The sequence below is a fragment of the Lycium ferocissimum genome, chromosome 8, assembly GCF_029784015.1.
Source record: "Lycium ferocissimum isolate CSIRO_LF1 chromosome 8, AGI_CSIRO_Lferr_CH_V1, whole genome shotgun sequence".
Classification (NCBI taxonomy): Eukaryota; Viridiplantae; Streptophyta; class Magnoliopsida; order Solanales; family Solanaceae; genus Lycium; species Lycium ferocissimum.
Genome location: NC_081349.1, coordinates 50,965,553 through 50,983,535, shown reverse-complemented (window position 1 = coordinate 50,983,535; position 17,983 = coordinate 50,965,553). Strand labels below are relative to the sequence as shown.

The 17,983-nt window shown below is 38.5% G+C and overlaps 3 protein-coding genes across 3 annotated transcripts; 1 reads left to right on the top strand and 2 right to left on the bottom strand.

Annotated features, from left to right (window-relative positions):
- Positions 1 to 5,800: 5,800 nt before the first annotated feature.
- On the bottom strand, positions 5,801 to 6,510 carry LOC132066462 (uncharacterized). The gene is made up of 2 exons (XM_059459770.1): positions 6,210 to 6,510; positions 5,801 to 5,946 (listed from the first exon to the last, which is right to left on the bottom strand). Exons 1-2 carry the CDS (start codon positions 6,508 to 6,510, stop codon positions 5,801 to 5,803), a joined length of 447 nt encoding a protein of 148 aa, XP_059315753.1.
- A 4,671-nt stretch (positions 6,511 to 11,181) lies between these two features.
- Positions 11,182 to 11,961, bottom strand: LOC132066461 (uncharacterized). Its single transcript, XM_059459769.1, has one exon. The coding sequence runs from the start codon at positions 11,959 to 11,961 to the stop codon at positions 11,182 to 11,184; it is 780 nt and encodes a 259-aa protein (XP_059315752.1).
- A 2,503-nt stretch (positions 11,962 to 14,464) lies between these two features.
- LOC132066460 (uncharacterized) lies at positions 14,465 to 16,060 on the top strand. Its single transcript, XM_059459768.1, has 3 exons — positions 14,465 to 14,669; positions 14,791 to 15,310; positions 16,021 to 16,060. The coding sequence occupies exons 1-3, from the start codon at positions 14,465 to 14,467 to the stop codon at positions 16,058 to 16,060; spliced, it is 765 nt and encodes a 254-aa protein (XP_059315751.1).
- Positions 16,061 to 17,983: the final 1,923 nt, after the last annotated feature.

The window sequence follows — 17,983 nt, the reverse complement described above, 5'->3', positions numbered from 1 at the left end:
ATATGAGAAGTGATGAAATGAATAACCTATGTAAATTGAAGTTCATTGAGTCTAGTTTCCAATGCAACAAACCGTTTGTCGATACAACATTGGAGTAGAGAGTTATGGGCTTTTCAAGATAGGATGCCAGATGGCTTCTCCGCAGGCCCAATTTGGAAGGCAGTGGAACCGACCTTCAAGGGGTAAATACCCTATTCCCCTTATTTTATCATCATTCTACAGTCCCTTGAGCTCTAGAAACCTCCATAAACATCCCCTAAACATTTATAGTCCTTAAGATAAAGAATTAAACAAGATTACACTAAACAAGTTCATGAAAAGTGATTGTTCTTACTTCTACTTGATGTTGTGGTGAGTTTGGTATTGAAGAAAGTTAGTACGACTAAATTTCTTTAAGTATAAGGTATGTTCTTCTTTTTGATTTTGATATTGAGTTGTTTTGGAGGATTTTAATGGTTTAAAGTAGAGGAAAACATAGTATAAAGGTCGTAGTTTGATATGTTGATGTTGTTGGCTTATGGGCTGATTTTCGAAGGAAGTCTTAGACGGATTTGTATATGTTTGTCATGTAGTATCTTCAATATGTTATTGTTGATGTTGTTATTAATGTTTGGGAGCTGTTTTGGAATTGGTTGGAGTAGATAATATAGGGGAAATGATGTCCGAATTCCGTTAACTAGCTAAGTTTAAGTGTGACACTGTTCCTATGGCCTAATTGTTGTATGAATCATCTTGTGTGTAGATTTACAGGCTCGGAAGGTAGACTTTGAGTGGCTAATTAAGTAGCAAGGTATCTTAAGGCTGTCCCTTTCTTTCCTAAGGCATGATTCTATTGCTATGAACTTTCAAAAATGATGTCCATAATGATTCCTCTTATAGAAATGCTAGAAGCTTACATTCTTGATGTTCTTACGATATTACTGATGTTAGTCTCACCTTATAATTATTGTTCCTTCAAGGTGAGATATGTCAATGATTTTAGCTCCATAATGGAAAGCGGAGGTTTACTGACCTTACGTCACTCCAATGAATTTAGAAATGTGTTCTTAAGGAATGTTTTGTAAGACATGAATAGTATGCTAGTTATAAGATCCCTAACGGGGCATTGAATGCTAGAAGATAGGCTTATGATGCAGCCAGGAATTGATTAAGGATTAGCTAATCAGGAAGGAATCTTAATGGCCTGGAAATGTGTTTATAAGTCTAATGAAATCATGTAGGCATTAACGGATAAGTAATGATCATGAGAATTGCATAGAAGTCACCCATAGAGGTCTAGTTATGATGTTGATTATATTTACCACTGGTCTATGGCCAGTTGGACAGTTATACCACTAATTTACGGTCGGTCGGGCAGATATGTATTTAGCACCATGCTACGACTGGATGGGCAGTTATTACCACCGAGCTACGATCGGTTGGGCAGTTACCAATGATTAATTAGGTAGATGCGCTCTACCATCGGGCGATAATCGGATGGGCAGTTACCACCGTGCTACGGTGGGTCGGGCGGATATGTATTTACCACTATGCTACGACTGGATGGGCAGTTATTACCACTGAGCTACGGTCGGTTGGGCAGTTACCACTGATCAATTGGGCAGATGCGCTCTACCATAGGGCGATAATCGGATGGGTAGTTACCACCGTGCTACGGCCGGTTGGGCAGTTACCATTGATTAGTTAGGCAGATAGAACCAGGATGATAAGTAGGTCAGAGACACAGTATTGTACGTAGATGTAGTTAAGCACAGGAGAGTATAGAGAGACATACATGCTAGATTCTCGTTGGTAAGTCAGAAATGCCAGGTTGATTCTTATCCTCCTTTTTTACAGTATATATTTATTATGTTGCATTTATGCCTTACATACTCGGTATATTATTCGTACTGACGTCTTTTTATTTGTGGACGTTGTGTTCATATCCGCAAGTATAGATAGACGAGACGAGAATCCTCCATAGTAGGCTGCCTCCAGGAACCAGCTCTGATTAGTGAGCTCCACTTCTTCCTGGAGCATTTCCAAGTCAGGGATTGTATATGTATTTTTGTGTTATGGGTACGTCAGAGGCCCTATCCCAACTTATACGCTTTGGTTACATTCTTAGAGGCTTTGCAGACAGTTTCCTATATACAGCTTAGTCATGTCTTGTCAGTTGTTATGTTTGCCTCGTGGGCCCATTGTACATATACATATGCATGATATTATGTTCGTTGTTGGCCTCCTTGGCCTTATTTTGTCATTCGAGACATAGATGATGCGAGATATAGTTTGGTTCGCTCGGCCCTAGTAAGGTGCCGGGTGCCGATCACACCTCACCTAGGCTGGGACGTGATAGCTTTGTGATCAACTAGCACCCGATTTGGACCGAAATGGTTGTTGCGTCTCTTTTTCCTCCACTTGTTTCGAGATTTAGTTACTTTTCTTACAAGTTTGGGAGTTCAGATTGAGGTGATTTTCACTGGGGGTAAGTCTCTAATCACCATTTTGTTGATTCCTATTGAATTCTTCCGTTTATTTGATGATTAATCCACAATTTGGGTTGGAAAAAATGAGGGTTTTGACCATAAAGTTGAAAGAAGCTTTTTCTTGATTTGGGATCTAATTAGTGGATGGGTTTTGATTATTTTTGGTATCTAGACTCTATAAGTCATGGGTAAACTAATTTTGGATTAAATTTCCTATGTAGACTTTTGTGGCTCGGAATCCTATTTTGGGTGACGTTTTGGGTTCGGATTTAAAGTATGTTAATATGGGTACCATTGGATTCGTATGACTTCCTAGAATTACCTCATTAAACCCGATTTTCCTATGAAATGACTATTTTGCCCCTCAAGGTTGGGAATGAGTTTTTGAACTAACTTTTCAATTTGAAATTTCTCTAAGACTATTATGGGTATCCTTTGAATCTTGTTTTAATGTAAAATTCATAATTGTTAGTCTTTTCTTATTTTGTGGCGTTTCGAAAGAAGAAAGCTCGTATTGGATAGTTCGTGGCGCCTGTTCGACCATCGTGGTAGGTTACGGTTTACCTTTTGGTTAGACTCCAATTAGCGAAGAATATGTAGAGTTAGTTATTGATAGAGAAAGCATGTAACGCCTTTGGGTATGAAGTTGGAATGGAATCCTTAGGTTGTATTGTTATTGATTTGTGGGCTTATCGCCTCTTGTTGTGTATTGGCTTGTTGCCATGAGCGTGGTATTGGACTTGTTACTTAGTTGCCATATTGTGGTTGTGATACGGTTTCCTCTCACTTATCTTGACATTATCATTGATAAAGGAAAGAACTTGATGCGATATTGATATTGTGATATGTGTCCTTGTAGAGGCATGATTGGAATTTGATGTGATTACACTTGATCTTGATATTATGGATTGCATTCATACTCATTTGCATGATACATTGATATGATCTATGATTGGTACTGATGATGATAAGTGAGAAGGAAACATCCGAGATTTTGGACAGACTTGATATAGTAGCCATCTCTGGGTTGTGTATGGAATGGCTAGTGATATGACACCATCTCTAGGCTGTGTGCGGAGTGGTTGGTGTTGTGGAAGTCATCTCTGAGCTGTGTGTGGAGTGACTAGTACATGGACTTCGCGGGTCCCCCATGGGTCATGACTGCCGAGACGTCGATATTCCGTCCGGAGCATATGTGTACAGGTTCAAGGTATTGGCTATTGCATTACATTGCATATCATTCACTTGCATTGCATTTCCTATCATTTCATGGTACATTTCCTTGTATTTTTTGGTTGATGATTCTTTGAGTGTTGTTTGCCTGTAAGTCGTTTACTTAGAACTTTATGGACTCGAGCAGTATAGACTTCCACCTAAGCTATGACTTGAGATTATGGAGATTTATTATGGTTCGTATTACGTAGTGATTATGCTCGATTGCTTATCTGCCTATTTGTTAATTCCTGTCTTTTATATATGTAAACTAATTGTTTTCAGCCTATGATACCTACCAGTACATAGTGTTTGTACTGATACTACCTTGATGTACTCTTTTCTGAGTGTAGAGTTCATCACAGGATCCACGTCAGCACCTCGTGGGTGATTCCCAAGGCTTCTTTTTTGAATTTCTAGGGTGAGCCATGTTCCAGATCCTCAGCCCGGAAAACTCTTCTTTTATGATAAATGTCTTTCTGTTTCGAGACTGTATTTCAGACACTTATGTATTTTCTAAATTCAGACTTATGTAGATTTGTAGTGGCTCTTGTAATATGAAGTGACCAGATTCTTGGGGTTCCGTTTGTACTTCCCCACTTTCGATATTTATTATATGATTTGAGACTGCTTGTGTTATTTAATCTTCCGCTTGTTAATTCTAAAAATGGTAGAGTAAGGGAAGGCTTCACCCACCAGGGGCGATGACGTGGTTGACCTCACGATTCACGAATTGGGTCATCACAGTGAAGAACTGAAGATGCCAACATCCTGCCATTGCTATCTTGCTACATCACTAGATAATTAATATATATATATATATATATATATATATATATATATATATATATATATATATATATATATTTCAAATACTTTATACTAAGGATTTAAAAAATCATAAAGGAGTATGGTAAAAGTTAACCACCTAAGCATTGAAATTTGAAATAAACTTTTAAGATACTTCCACATGATTTAAAGGTAGCAAAATATTTCTTTAACAATCACGCAGAGACAATACTATACATTTACTAAGTTAATTTGTTTGTCTTATTCTTTTGAATTTATTATTAATTTTACATAGAGTGAACAACGTTTTAAAAATAAATTATCAAAAAATAATTGAATTATATCGAAACCGAAGAATAATCGAGATAATTAGAATAGTTTTGAAATATTTAGTTTTAGTTATATATACACAATACACCAACCAAAAAATATGTATGATATAGTATTTTTAAAAATAATCAGTTCATTAATACCCTAACCTTCATCAAAATACATTTATAATTTTGATCATCTAATTTCATCCTTACAAAAGCTTTTTCAAATTTCTCGAGAAGCTCCAACACTTTTTATGTGGAATTCCATCTCGTATCTGTTAGAAATAACGTTTCTTTTATTAGAGATATTTAATGAGGCCCACATATTAAGTAATCAATTATCTACCTTATCTTCCAAGTAAGTAATAATCAGATAATATCTTAAATATACAAACATATCAGCTAATTTTCTTGATGAAAGAAAACACTTTATTATGAGTTCATAGGCAAAAGTATTTCATATGAAGAATCCCAAGGGCTAAAGTTTTTTTTTTCTCAAAGCAACCAACATGAGACTGGTTGTGTTTTATTCATAAGAAAAAAATCTGTACAGAAGCAAAAAAAAAAAAAAAAAAAAAAAAAAAAATCAAGGAAACAACAAAGGCCAAAAGTGCCTCACAATAGACTAGAAACATTAATGTAAACACTAAAATTGACTTAATTACTGCTGCTAATCCAGTCTTGGTCCGATGCCATTTCAAATTACCTCAAAGCTCTCACCAGGTGGTTATGGAATCATAATACCAACAGAAGAATCCTTCCAACATGGATTAGGCTTTGTTAGTCAATCTCAGTGTCAAGTGCAGTTTCTGAGTACTTCTTTGTCTGTCCAGGATTTATGAAAATCAGCTAACATACCATATTCTAGGCTGCTAATATAGTTCTTCCAATAAGATCGAACCGAAAGTTCATACCACACATTAGATAGAACTACACTAGCAACTAAGTTATAAATACGAAACGATGACAAAAGTTTCCGGCCTCGATCGTGATCTATTGTATGCAAGATATCATTAATCATGCATTTTGTAAATCATTTAAAGTTAAGTCCGGTTCTCTAACATGCCGTTTCTTGAATGCGTTAGGCATATTATGTTTATCAGCATTTAGAATTCCTTTAGCCACTGATGGAAGCTCCTGATAATTTGTTATGTGGAAAGTACCTGCAAAATGAACAACCATGTTAGTTAAAAAAATCAGCCAATTTGTTGCCTTCTCTGAGTATATGGACAATCGTATGGTTCCTTTATTTCTCCAATCCCGAATCAACCGCACCATCATACAAATCCTCCAAGGTATCTCCCATTCATCATTTAAAACCTTTGTCATCAAGAAGTGAGTCCGTTTCCACTATCGAGGAAAACAATCGATTTTGCAACACAATATTCTACCCCCTCAAGAATTGCTCTTGCCTCAGCAACAATACAGGATGCATCTCGAATAATGCTTGCCCAAGCATGCACTAAGTTTCCTTCACTATTCCTGATACAAAATGCTGATGAAGTTTGACCTGTGCTGTTCTTGTATGCCCCATCTGTATTACACTTATACCAACTATTAGGAGGACAATTCCATGCTACTGCTTTGCTTGTTACTTGTGGTTTATACTTTTCCAAAAACTGAACCAAAAGAGGCCAACTGTGAGGGATATCTAACCATGAGAACCTGAACTTTGTCAGCTGCCATAAATTCCTGTTGATCTTAAATATCACCTTATTTCTTGACATAACCCCTCCATGAATAATAGTGTTCCTTCTTTTCCATATCTCACATTATGATTGCGTTATGAGCAGCTTGATAGATAGGTTTCAACTGAGCTCCACATTTTGCTGTCCACCATTTAGAAACTGTTTGATTAATCTGCACAAATGGTCCTTGTACCCCAGCTGCTGATGAAAAAATCTGCCAGATATCTGATGCAAACTCACCTGTGAGAAACAGGTGAGTCATTGTCTCCTGTTGGGGAAAGGTACAACATCTGCATATTGACACCATACTTATACCAATTCTTGCCAAAACATCATCAACTGGAAGTTTATGGTGCCAAACCCTCCATAGAAAGAAAGAAATCTTGTATGGTAAGCCCTTGGTCCACATCATTTTAAAACACCAGCTTTCCTGTTTCTTCTGTCTAATAGCCTTCCAAGCACTACTCATTGTGAATTTGCCTGTGCTTGTCAATAACCACCAAGCCTTGTCACTAGTCATCTCCCTATCATTGATAGTCAACTCAGACCTGATATGTTCAACAATTTCTGCAGGCAGTGTGTGATGCAGCAGATCAAAGTTCCAAGTTCCATGTGTCATAACTTCATTAACTTCTTCAATATCTTCATTGAGTTGAAAACCAGCAGGAATCAGCTTAACCAAAGGTCCTATCCTAGTCCAGTTATCAAACCAGAAGCTAGATGAGCCATTTCTAGGCTCCCACCAAATGGCATGTTCAATATCATCCCTGGCTTCTAGCATTTTCTTCCAGAGCTGAGATCCTCCCTTCCACCCTCCCAGAGTTGGAATTTGCCTTTTGCAGTATTTGTTCCACATAAATGTGGACCATAAAGTGTAGCTAGTCCTGAACCTCCACCCTAGCTTAGCAAAGAGTGCTTTTGAAACATCAAATAGAGATCTGAATCCCATGCCACCTTCTTGTCTTAGATAGCACATATTTAACCAAGAGGCCCAATGTCTATTCCTTTTATCTTCCTTGTTACTCCACTAAAACCTGGCAAATATCCTATGTAACTCTTGAATAGTGTAACTTGTAGGGACTATTGCAGACAACAAATATATTGGCATACTTTGAAGAACATTGTTGATGAGCACAACTTTACCTCCAAAAGACATCAACTTGCCTTTCCAGTTCTAGAGCTTGTCTTTCACCTTCTTTATCAGATCATTGTAATATCAGATCATTGTAATATGCTTTCTTCTTTCTGCTATGAAATATTGGGCATCCCAGATACTTGAATGGAAACTCACCTCTTGCAAAACCAAAGGATTTGTGTCACATCTTGAACTAGACTCATTGCACTGGTTTTATACATGTAAAAATAACGCTTGTCTCTATTCATTCTTTGCCCTGCGACAGTCTCATAATTTAGCAAAACTTCCATTACTAATTTCAATGAGTATTTGTCAGCCGAGGAAAAGATTATGGTGTCATCTGCATATGCCAGATGATTTAGATCTGCACTCCATTTAGGCATGCCAAAACCTCTATACATTGGATCATCAAACAAGTTGTTCAAGGCCCTTCTAAGAACTTCTGAAGACAGTATAAATAGTGCTGGAGATAGAGGGTCACCTTGTTTGACCCCTCTTGTTGAATGAAAAAATCCATGTGGCTGACCATTGATCAGCACAAAATACCAATTGTTAGCTATAAGTCTCCAAATCATATCCACAAAACCATCTGAAAAGCCCATCTTGTGAAGAATTCTGATAAAAAACAACCAAGACACCCTATCATAGGCCTTTTCCATATCTAACTTGATGATTACATTTGCTAGTTTTCCTCTCTTCCTTATATCTGTGACTATTTCCTGAGTTAGAAGAACATTCTCAATAATGCTTCTCCCCTTCACAAAACCAGATTGATTTGATGAAACAAGCCTTGGCAAGATGCCCTCCAATCTACCATGAACCACTCTTGATATAACTTTATTGATAAAGTTACTCAAGCTGATTGGCCTCATGTCTGCATAAGTCTGAACATCTTTCTTTTTTGGTAAAAGAACCAAATTTGTATGAGTGATGCATTTAGGAAGAGTGTGACCTTCATAAAAGGCTTTAACCATATTAAGCACATCTGGACCAATAATATGCCAACAAGCCTGAAAAAAAAATTGCTCGTTAATCCATCAGACCACAAGCACTATCCCCATTCAAAGCAAAAAACGCTTTTGTTTGACTTCATCAGCATTAGAACAACAACTAATAATTCATTATCTTCCTCGACACTAAGGATGGAACATGGTTAAGTAGTCGAAATCAGTAGTTTCTTGCTCCCGAGAAAACTCGTTTTTTGAAAAATTCTTCAGCCTCCACTGCCACTTGATCAAAGATCTTCTACCCAATCTCCATTTGAATTCTGAATTCTTTTAATTTGTAACCTCTTCCTTCTACCATTTACCAGATTATGGAAAAATCTAGTATTTCTATCCCCTTCAGCAAACCAAGTAACATTAGCCTTCTGTCTCCAGAATTCCTCTTCAAAATGCAAATACTTCTTTAGTTCAGCCTGTGCTTGTTGTAGTACCATTCTGTTCAAAGGAGAAGGATCCCCTTCAAAAAGTTCTTCTTTGATCCTCACAATTTCTTCTCTAATAATCAGCTGCTTGAAAATATCCCCATAAACTTCCTTGCTCCATGCAGACAGAATCTTTTTTATATGCTTCGCTCGTTTAAATAGCATAAAAGGATTGCCATCCAGACACTTGACCAATTATCCCTAACTATGTTCGAGAAACCTTGATGCTCAATCCAAAACTTCAGAAATTTGGAAGGTCTAATATATGCCTGACTTTGTTCTCCCAATGTAATGAACAAAGGAGCATGGTCAGAACCTGTCCTTGTGAGATGTTCAACTTCTACCTGTGCAAACCATTGCTAAAATTATTGATTAATGAACACTCTATCCAACCTCTCAAATATGCAGTTTGAACCCCCTCTACCATTACACCAAGTAAAATGACTGCCTTTGAAACTGGTTTCCATCAATTCACAGGAATTTACACAGAAAGCAAAATCTTCATAGTCTTGAGGTTGGATTGGAATCCCACCTATCTTCTCATCTTCATGCAAAACTACATTAAAATCCCATCCAACAAGCCATGGAAGATTAATAGAGTCTGCCACCTGATAAATGTCATCCCATAAGCCACCTGATAGATGTCATCCCATAAGTGCAACCTCTCTGATTTACATTTAGCATATACTAAAGTAATAACCAAAGATTTATTCTGATCAAGAAGCTCTAATTTTAAAGAGATTTGCTGAGCTATATCTGACAAAACTTGCACATCTACATTGGCCCAATAAAATACCAAATTTTGAAAGATTATTTGCACCAATATTCATTCCCGCTTTCTCTTATAGATTTCAACATTCCTAGCTTGTCGAAAGGTTCCATCGAGCTGAAAGTGAATTTATGATGTCTATGCAACATTTGAAAATGCTTGTTGAGTTCTAACGTATCTTATATTCCATATAAATGCTTTCATCATCATTTACAAATTGGGTTTTTTTAGCACCCCTCTTTGGCATCACTCGACCGAAACTTGTGCTTCTACTTACTTTTTTCCTTTTTTTCCACCCTTTGCTACAGATTTTGGGGACAAAGTTTTAACTCTCAGTGGAGATTCTTGCATGCTCTCTTCCTTGTCTGCTATCAAAGCAATTGCATTGTCTTCTGATAATAGGCTTCTCTCCTCATCTGGTATATTGTGTGAAACTAGATCATGCAAATGCCTCATTGGAGAACCCTTTTTCAATCTTGAATCACTGGAACTGCTGCCCTTGTCTTCCATACTTTGAGTATCCACCTTGTCATTCTCAATAATTTGATCATCAGGGGGTTTTGGTGGATACCATTTTATCACCTCCTAATCATTTGGTGGAACTTCATCTGCAACCTCAATTTCTTCTACACCAGGCTTCTGAGCCTGTTTTCTTCCCTTGGCAAAGTCAATCCTGATTCAACATCTGCTTGAATAAAATCTTCTTCTATACCTTCAACTTCTGACTTCTGTTTCAATTCTTTGCCAACAATCACTTTTCCTTCCTCCAATACGTCTTGCAAATCTTCATCAACTCTGTCTCCCCATTTGGAAGAAGGAGACAAAGACTGATGAATAGGACTCCTATCAGAGTTATCATCCTTCACTAATTCCTTGCTAACCTCCTCTGATGAAAACTCCTCCATATTGACAATAGTCTTAGTATTTTTCTCATCTGAAGTCTGGTCTTCACTTTGGTTTTGATCATCAATACCATTGTCATTCACTTCACACCTTGCTAAACCTGCAACCTGATCTACCTCAACTATGTCATTTTTTACCAAATCAGAATTGACTTGATCCTGATTCTCCTGATTCTTGTTAAGTGGCTCTAGATCTGCATGAATATCCTCCACTTCTATTTCTGCAATCTCATCAGTCAAAGCTTGGAATTTATTTTGGATAGTAACATTCTTCCCCACTTCATTATCATTTACAGGCTTCCCATTCATAAATTTCTCAGGGTTTTTCTCCATGGTAAAAACTCTATCATCCTTGATAGGATTGAATTTGACAAAGATGTCCAAAAACTTTTCCTGCTGGTATAAATCTAGGAGTCTTCATTTTGTTCCACTCATTTCGTTTGTGCTGCACTTCTTTTTCCACTGTCCCTTTGACATCTCATTGATCTACTTCTTTGCCTTTATCTTGACCATCCAACTCTTCAAATTTCTTCCTTAATTCTGGATGAAGAGTTCTACAAGTCTCTTCATTGTGGCCTTGTAATTTACACTTCTTACAATATTTGGGAAGAACATCATATTGAATAATCACATCAACAAATCTTACTTCACCAGACTTTTCATCAATAATCTCCATACTAACAGAATCAGGCAGATCTGCTACCAAATCAACTAATACCTTGACCCTGGCACAACTAGGCCTGGTTTTGTTTATTGTGGCCAAATCTAATTGTAAAGGCTTACCAACTGCTGAGGCCAATGAAAACAAAGCTTCCTTGATAAAAAAGGTAGGTAAGAGATGAGGGAAAGAGATCCATGCCATAGCCATTGTTGTCTCCTCGTCAATTCTAAACTTAGGATCATAAATCAGTGGTCTCATAGGATAATAATATCCATCTTTTGAATTGATATAATGAACACCCTTAGATGTCATTGTAATAAAATCTTCCAGCAATTCAAAACACATCAGTATATGTCTATGTCGTAATAGACCTATTCTACAATCTCCCTTGATCCCATATTGCTTGGCCATCACCATACGAAGTTCTTCCAAATCAAGCCAACCATGAGAAAACTTCCCTACTACAGCATAGTTGAGTTCTTCTATCAAGTTCATACGTGAAACTTCCTCTTCTGTCCATCTCACCACTGCCTTTCCATCTCTTATCTCCACAAGTTTGATGGGGATGGGTTCAATATGAGTTTTTGACGTCTGCATGGCTTCCTTAATCAACTTAGGGTTTGTAGCATCCGCATAGGTAACAAGGGTTTGTGTTCATGTAAGGTAGTATTTGTGGTAGTTTTTGTGTTTGGGGATTGAGGTAATGGAGGAAAATGCGAGGAGGAGGCGTTGTCCAGGCCAGCCACCATGGGAGGCTGGCCGCCGGCCACTGCCATGGTGTAGGGTTTGCTCACTTTTTAGGGTTTTGCATGGAGAGAGACGAGAGCTTTTTTCAAGCTCCAACCCTAAGCATGAACTCTTAAAATGACTCCCCCTATATGTTGCTGAACTTTTTCATCTGATTTTTCCAAGGGCTAAAGTTTTTGTCTCAGACTCTAGCCTAATAATATAACACTTGTGGCTACATTATTCTGGCATCATACTATATGTAATAGGTAAGAAGGTTCTTTGCAACCTTGATGGCAGATCTTCAATATTATGGCTGAAAGTGTGCTTCTAATTCTTCTTTTATTGCGATGAATTTGTATTTGTATGCAATTCACAACATGTGGTATCAGAGCCACCATTTAACTATCCTTTCCAATGGTTGAAAAATCTATTGACGTAATATCGCCGTTTTATATTTTTGAATAAATGAGTAGCTATTTTTCTGGGGTTATAATATTTCGTCTAGGCTTTCTAATTAATGGTTCAAGTGAGTTATATATAGACACAACAGAAATAACATATGCTAATGGTGATATATTTCACTATTTACGTTATTTACTGTTGAATCATTTTTGTCGTAAGTAATTTTATGGTGGACTACTTAATGTTCTTGGACTGTTAAGTTAATGAGTTTCTATTAATAAATTTTATATTGCACAATTCAACATTGCAATTTAATTTCATGTAACGCTTAAGCAATCTATCCATTCTCTTTTTCATTGTTGCTGTTACCACGTCCTTGTCAAACTCAAAGGGTTGAGGTTCCAGAATCACGCCTTTGATGTTCTCGAAACCTCTTAGCTGGTTTTCATAGAATAATCAAATCATTATTAGTTATCGCATTTACTTTTTCTCTCTCCTCTCTCCCTCTCTCTCTCTCCCCCCCTTCATCTCAACGGTAAGTTTACAACTGCCCACCCCACCCCACCCTCTCCTTCCCGGGCAAAACCACCCCCTCGTACGCAGCCCCTCTCCCCCTTCCAACGCCGGCGAGTATAGGGTAGTTTTCCGCCCAGACCTCCTTCTTTTTCTCTCTCTTCTCTCTTCTTCTTCTCTTCTCTTTTCCTTTCTTTTCTTTGCTTTTTTGCCTCTTGTCTTCTCGTTTCGCACTGGAAACCTCCGCGCTGGGTTTTCGATGGTGAACGAACTCTCGGCAGCCGAGTAGGTCTTTTTATATTTTTAAATTGTTTTCACATAGAGTTGGTACCTCTGGTGGCTCATATTAATTCATGTGTCTTTTAACCTTGTTAAATCTTGCCTGCTACACATTCTTGACTCTTGACTTTACATTCTTGCCTTTATTCCTTTAGCTTATTCCTTTAGCTTATAGTGCTATCTTTCTTGTCATAGTAACCTGACTTGCATATAGTCTCTTGATAGCTGTGCTTTAGTATTGATTCTTGTTTGTTTTAGATAAATCTTTGATTTGCTTTTATTTCCCTTAGTGGCTTTAGTGAGTGATGGTAAACTAGGGCCATGTTCTCGGTCGGGGACGAGGGCTAGGGTTAGAGGGGGTAAGTGGGGTCAGGGAGCGTCTAGGTTGAGAGTAGGGTCCTGGAACATTGGGACTTTGACGGGGAAGTCCATAGAGCTAGTTAAGATTCTTAAGGAGAGGAGGATTAATATAGCTTGCGTCCAAGAGACCAAATGGGTAGGATCTAAAGCTAAGGATGTGGACGGGTATAAGTTATGGTTCTTGGGTAAGTCAATGTATAGGAATGGGGTAGGCATTTTAGTAGATAGTGAGCTAAGGGACCAGTAGAGAGGTTAGGAGGGTCAATGACCGGATGATGGCGGTTAAGTTAGTTGTGGAAGGGTTTACCTTGAACATTATTAGTGCTTACGCGCCACAAGCAGGCTTGGACGAGGAGGAGAAGAGGCGCTTTTGGGAGGATTTGGATGAAGTGGTGGGAGGTATACCGCCCACCGAGAAGTTATTCATAGGAGGAGATTTCAATGGACACATTGGATCCACCTCGAGGGGTTATGATGATGAGCATGGAGGTTTCAATTTCGGAGTCAGGAATGGAGGAGGAGTACCACTTCTGGATTTCGCTAAAGCTTTTGGATTGGCGATAGCCAACTCGAGTTTCCTGAAGAGGGAGCACCATTTGGTAACCTTTCGTAGTTCGATGGCTGTGACTTTTTGCTCCTTAGAAAAGAGGATAAAGATCTTTGTAAAGACTGCAAGGTCATTTCGAGTGAGAACCTTACGACCTAACATAAGCTTTTGGTGATGGATTTGGGGATTACGAGGAAGAAAAAAAAGAGGGTCGTGGATGACCGGCCAAGGATGAAGTGGGGGAGTCTGACTTTGTCGAGTGCCCAGGAGATGGGGGAGAAGTTGATGGCTATGGGGCTTGGGAGAGTAGGGGGGACGCGAGCAGTATGTGGGATAGGACGGCGAGCTGTATTAAGGAAGCAGCTAGAGATGTCTTGGGAGTCTCGAGAGGCCGTCGTGGTAGGCGACGAGGGGACTGGTGGTGGAATGGAGAAGTCCAAGGAAAGGTGGAAGCAAATAAAGTGGCGTACGCGAGGTTGGTAGACAACAAAGATTATGAGGAGAAGCGGACGAATAGGGAAAGGTATAAGATTGCGAGAAAGGAAGCGAAGTTGGCGCTTTCGAAGAAAAGCAAAATTTCGAACGTCTATATGCAGAACTAGAGGACAAAGGCGGGGATAAGAAGTTGTTCAGGCTAGCCAAGGTAAGGGAGAGAAAGGCACGGGACCTGGATCGAGTAAAGTGCGTCAAGGACGAGGATGGCAAGGTATTGGTAGATGAAGCTCTCATTAGACGGAGATGGCAGTCATACTTCCATAAACTCTTGAACGAGGAAGGTGATAGAGACATTGTGTTGGGAAATTTGGAGTACTCTGAGAGGCGTCGTGACTTTGGGTATTGTAGGAGTATAAAAGTGGAGGAGGTTAAGGGTGTTGTTCGCAGGATGCACAGGGGAAGAGCTACCGGTCCTGACGAGATCCCTGGGGAGTTTTGGAAGAGTGCGGGCAGGGCAGGTTTGGAGTGGTTGACTGGATTGTTTAATGTTATTTTTAAGACGGCGAAGATGCCTGAGGAATGGAGGTGGAGTATGATGGTTCCTTTGTATAAGAACAAGGGTGATATTCAAAGTTGCAACAACTATAGAGGGATTAAGCTGCTAAGCCACACTATGAAAGTGTGGGAAAGGGTGGTGGAGATGAGGGTGAGAAGAGGCGTGTTCATTTCAGAGAACCAATTCGGATTCATGTCGAGGCGCTCGACTACAGAAGCCATCCATCTTGTGAGGAGACTGGTGGAGCAAAGATAGCGAGAGGAAAAAGGACACACGCACATGGTTTTCATCGACCTAGAAAAGGCTTACGACAAAGTGCCAAGAGAGGTTCTATGGAGATGCTTGGAGGCCAGAGGTGTACCTGTAGCGTACATTAGGGCGATCAAGGACATGTATGAGGGAGCCAAGACCAGGGTAAAGACAGTGGGAGGAGACTCAGAACACTTTCCAGTGGAGATGGGGTTGCACTAGGGACCAGCTCTTAGCCCATTTTTATTTCCTCTAGTGATGGATTGTCTGACGCGGCGAATTCAAGGTGAGGTGCCATGGTGTATGTTATTTACGAATGACATAGTCTTGATCGACGAGACACGCAGCAGAGTGAATGCTAAGCTGGAGGTTTGGAGACAAACTCTGGAGTCCAAAGGGTTCAAGTTGAGTAGGACCAAGACAGAGTACATGGAGTGCAAGTTCAGTGACGTGACACATGAACCTGACGTGGAAGTGAGGCTTGGTACCCAGGCTATCCCAAAGAAAAGAAGTTTCAAATATTTTGGGTCTATTATACAAGAAAATGGGGATATTGACAATAATGTCTCACATCGTATTGGCGCAGAGTGGATGAAATGGAGGCTTGCTTCAGGAGTGCTGTGTGATAAGAAGGTGCCACCAAAACTTAAAGGCAGGTTCTACAAAGTGGTTGTGAGACCGACCTTGTTGTACGGGGCAGAGTGTTGGGCAGTCAAGAGCTCTCACGTCCAAAAGATGAAAGTTACGGAAATGAGAATGTTGCGATGGATGTGTGGGCACACCAGGCGAGATAAGATTAGGAATGAAGATATCCGGGTAAAATGACTATAACTCACTAATATGATACCTGAATTCGACGATTCTTGTTGTTATGGTTCCGAAATCTCATTAGGGGTCCAATAATTCAATCAAAACACAATTTAGAGTTCATTTGCTTTGTGGTGCTGTTTATGCTCAAAACTACGTCAAAACATCAAATACGAATGCAACATGATCAAACCCGGAAAACTCATGAGAGATCTAACCAAAACTTGGAACAAATTTAAAATTATCATACAAACTTGTTAAGAGAGAGAGAGGTAATCCGGGGAACGTTTAGTCAACTATTTGAAAAGTCTTATTTTTGAAATCACTAGTTTTTTAACTTAAGCGTCCAAATTACTCCCGAGCCTCTTGGGACCAGTCCAAACTATCCAACTAAGTCTCAAAACACCATACAGCCCTATAGGAACTTTCATATACGCATGCTGAACCTACAAGAAGTGTCATTTTGCAGGAAGAGGTTTCAAATATTCAAAATGACTGGACAAGTCATTGCAATAATTCTTGCATAATATGTTCGAGTGCTTCTAAGTTTCGATCTATAGTCTATTGTCCTTTGTTTCTTGGTACTATATGTTGTTTCTATGTTTACTCAATCGATTATCTTATTTATCCGTGGTAGCTACCGGAAGAGGTTGCTTGTAGAGCCAACCACGAGGGTTATTGTTCGTTTCATATCGGTATGGACATGAACAATTCAAATTAATAAACTGTGAAGGTTTTAAATCTTCAAACTCGATAATTTTTTACAAAAACGCTCAACAAGTTTTTATATTTTCTTATTCACTTTCTTTAGTTTCTTGTTAGTATCCTATGTTCAAAACGGTAAACCAAAATATACATTTTAATGACAAAATACAATTAATTAATTATCCGAGCTTCACGGCTGTCCTCAAAAATTTAATCCCCTCGTTTTATCTAACCTTTATCTATGTTGTGTTTTCTTGAGCCGACAAAGACTCTACTTTAATTGTAAGAAAAATGCGGAATTTCAGTATTTATAGCCACGATTTGGAGTTTAAGTCCCTTTATCTTTCGAGATAGGGATATATCAATCAATCAAATTATTTGGTCAAAGTTGACACACTTTACTTCCATTTAGAGATAGGGTTGTCTCTATATTGTGGCAAAATCTTTCCTCTTTTTAATCAATGAGAGATAAAGTTTCTATCCAAAAAGAATTTTGTTTAAATTTTTATTTCCCTCCATTTCTTAGCAATTTTTACCTTGAGAAAGAAAAAGAACACGAAAATAAGTTTTAAGTCAATAATTGAGAGATTTGTTTTTATATTGTTTAACATGAAATCTAAATAGCTTTTTTTATAGTTTGTTAGTCACTAAAGTGGCCAAACTAGAATAATGACGTTTGCTCATATGATTTTTATGGTCACTTGGTGCACGTATTATATTTCTAGCACCAGCACCAGCAACAACTTTTCAAGGTAAAATGACTATAACTCACTAATATGATACCTGAATTCGACGATTCTTGTTGTTATGGTTCCGAAATCTCATTAGGGGTCCAATAATTCAATCAAAACACAATTTAGAGTTCATTTGCTTTGTGGTGCTGTTTATGCTCAAAACTACGTCAAAACATCAAATACGAATGCAACATGATCAAAACCCGTCCAAAACTCATCGAAATCTAACCAAAACTTGCGAACAAATTTAAAATTATCATACAAACTTGTTAAAATTTTCAAATCAAGAATCCGGGAACGTTT

What these genes read in the sequence shown, in the direction of transcription:
- LOC132066460 (XM_059459768.1), top strand. Translation starts at nt 14,465, where the DNA reads ATGGGGGAGAAGTTGATGGCTATGGGGCTTGGGAGAGTAGGGGGGACG. An exon ending in AATAAAGTGGCGTACGCGAG is followed by an intron (nt 14,670 to 14,790) that starts GTTGGTAGACAA and finishes GTCTATATGCAG; the next exon opens with AACTAGAGGACAAAGGCGGG. An exon ending in CTAAGCCACACTATGAAAGT is followed by an intron (nt 15,311 to 16,020) that starts GTGGGAAAGGGT and finishes GTATTGGCGCAG; the next exon opens with AGTGGATGAAATGGAGGCTT.
- LOC132066461 (XM_059459769.1), bottom strand. Translation starts at nt 11,961, where the DNA reads ATGCAGACGTCAAAAACTCATATTGAACCCATCCCCATCAAACTTGTG.
- LOC132066462 (XM_059459770.1), bottom strand. Translation starts at nt 6,510, where the DNA reads ATGTCAAGAAATAAGGTGATATTTAAGATCAACAGGAATTTATGGCAG. An exon ending in CATTATTCGAGATGCATCCT is followed by an intron (nt 5,947 to 6,209) that starts GTATTGTTGCTG and finishes TTCATTTTGCAG; the next exon opens with GTACTTTCCACATAACAAAT.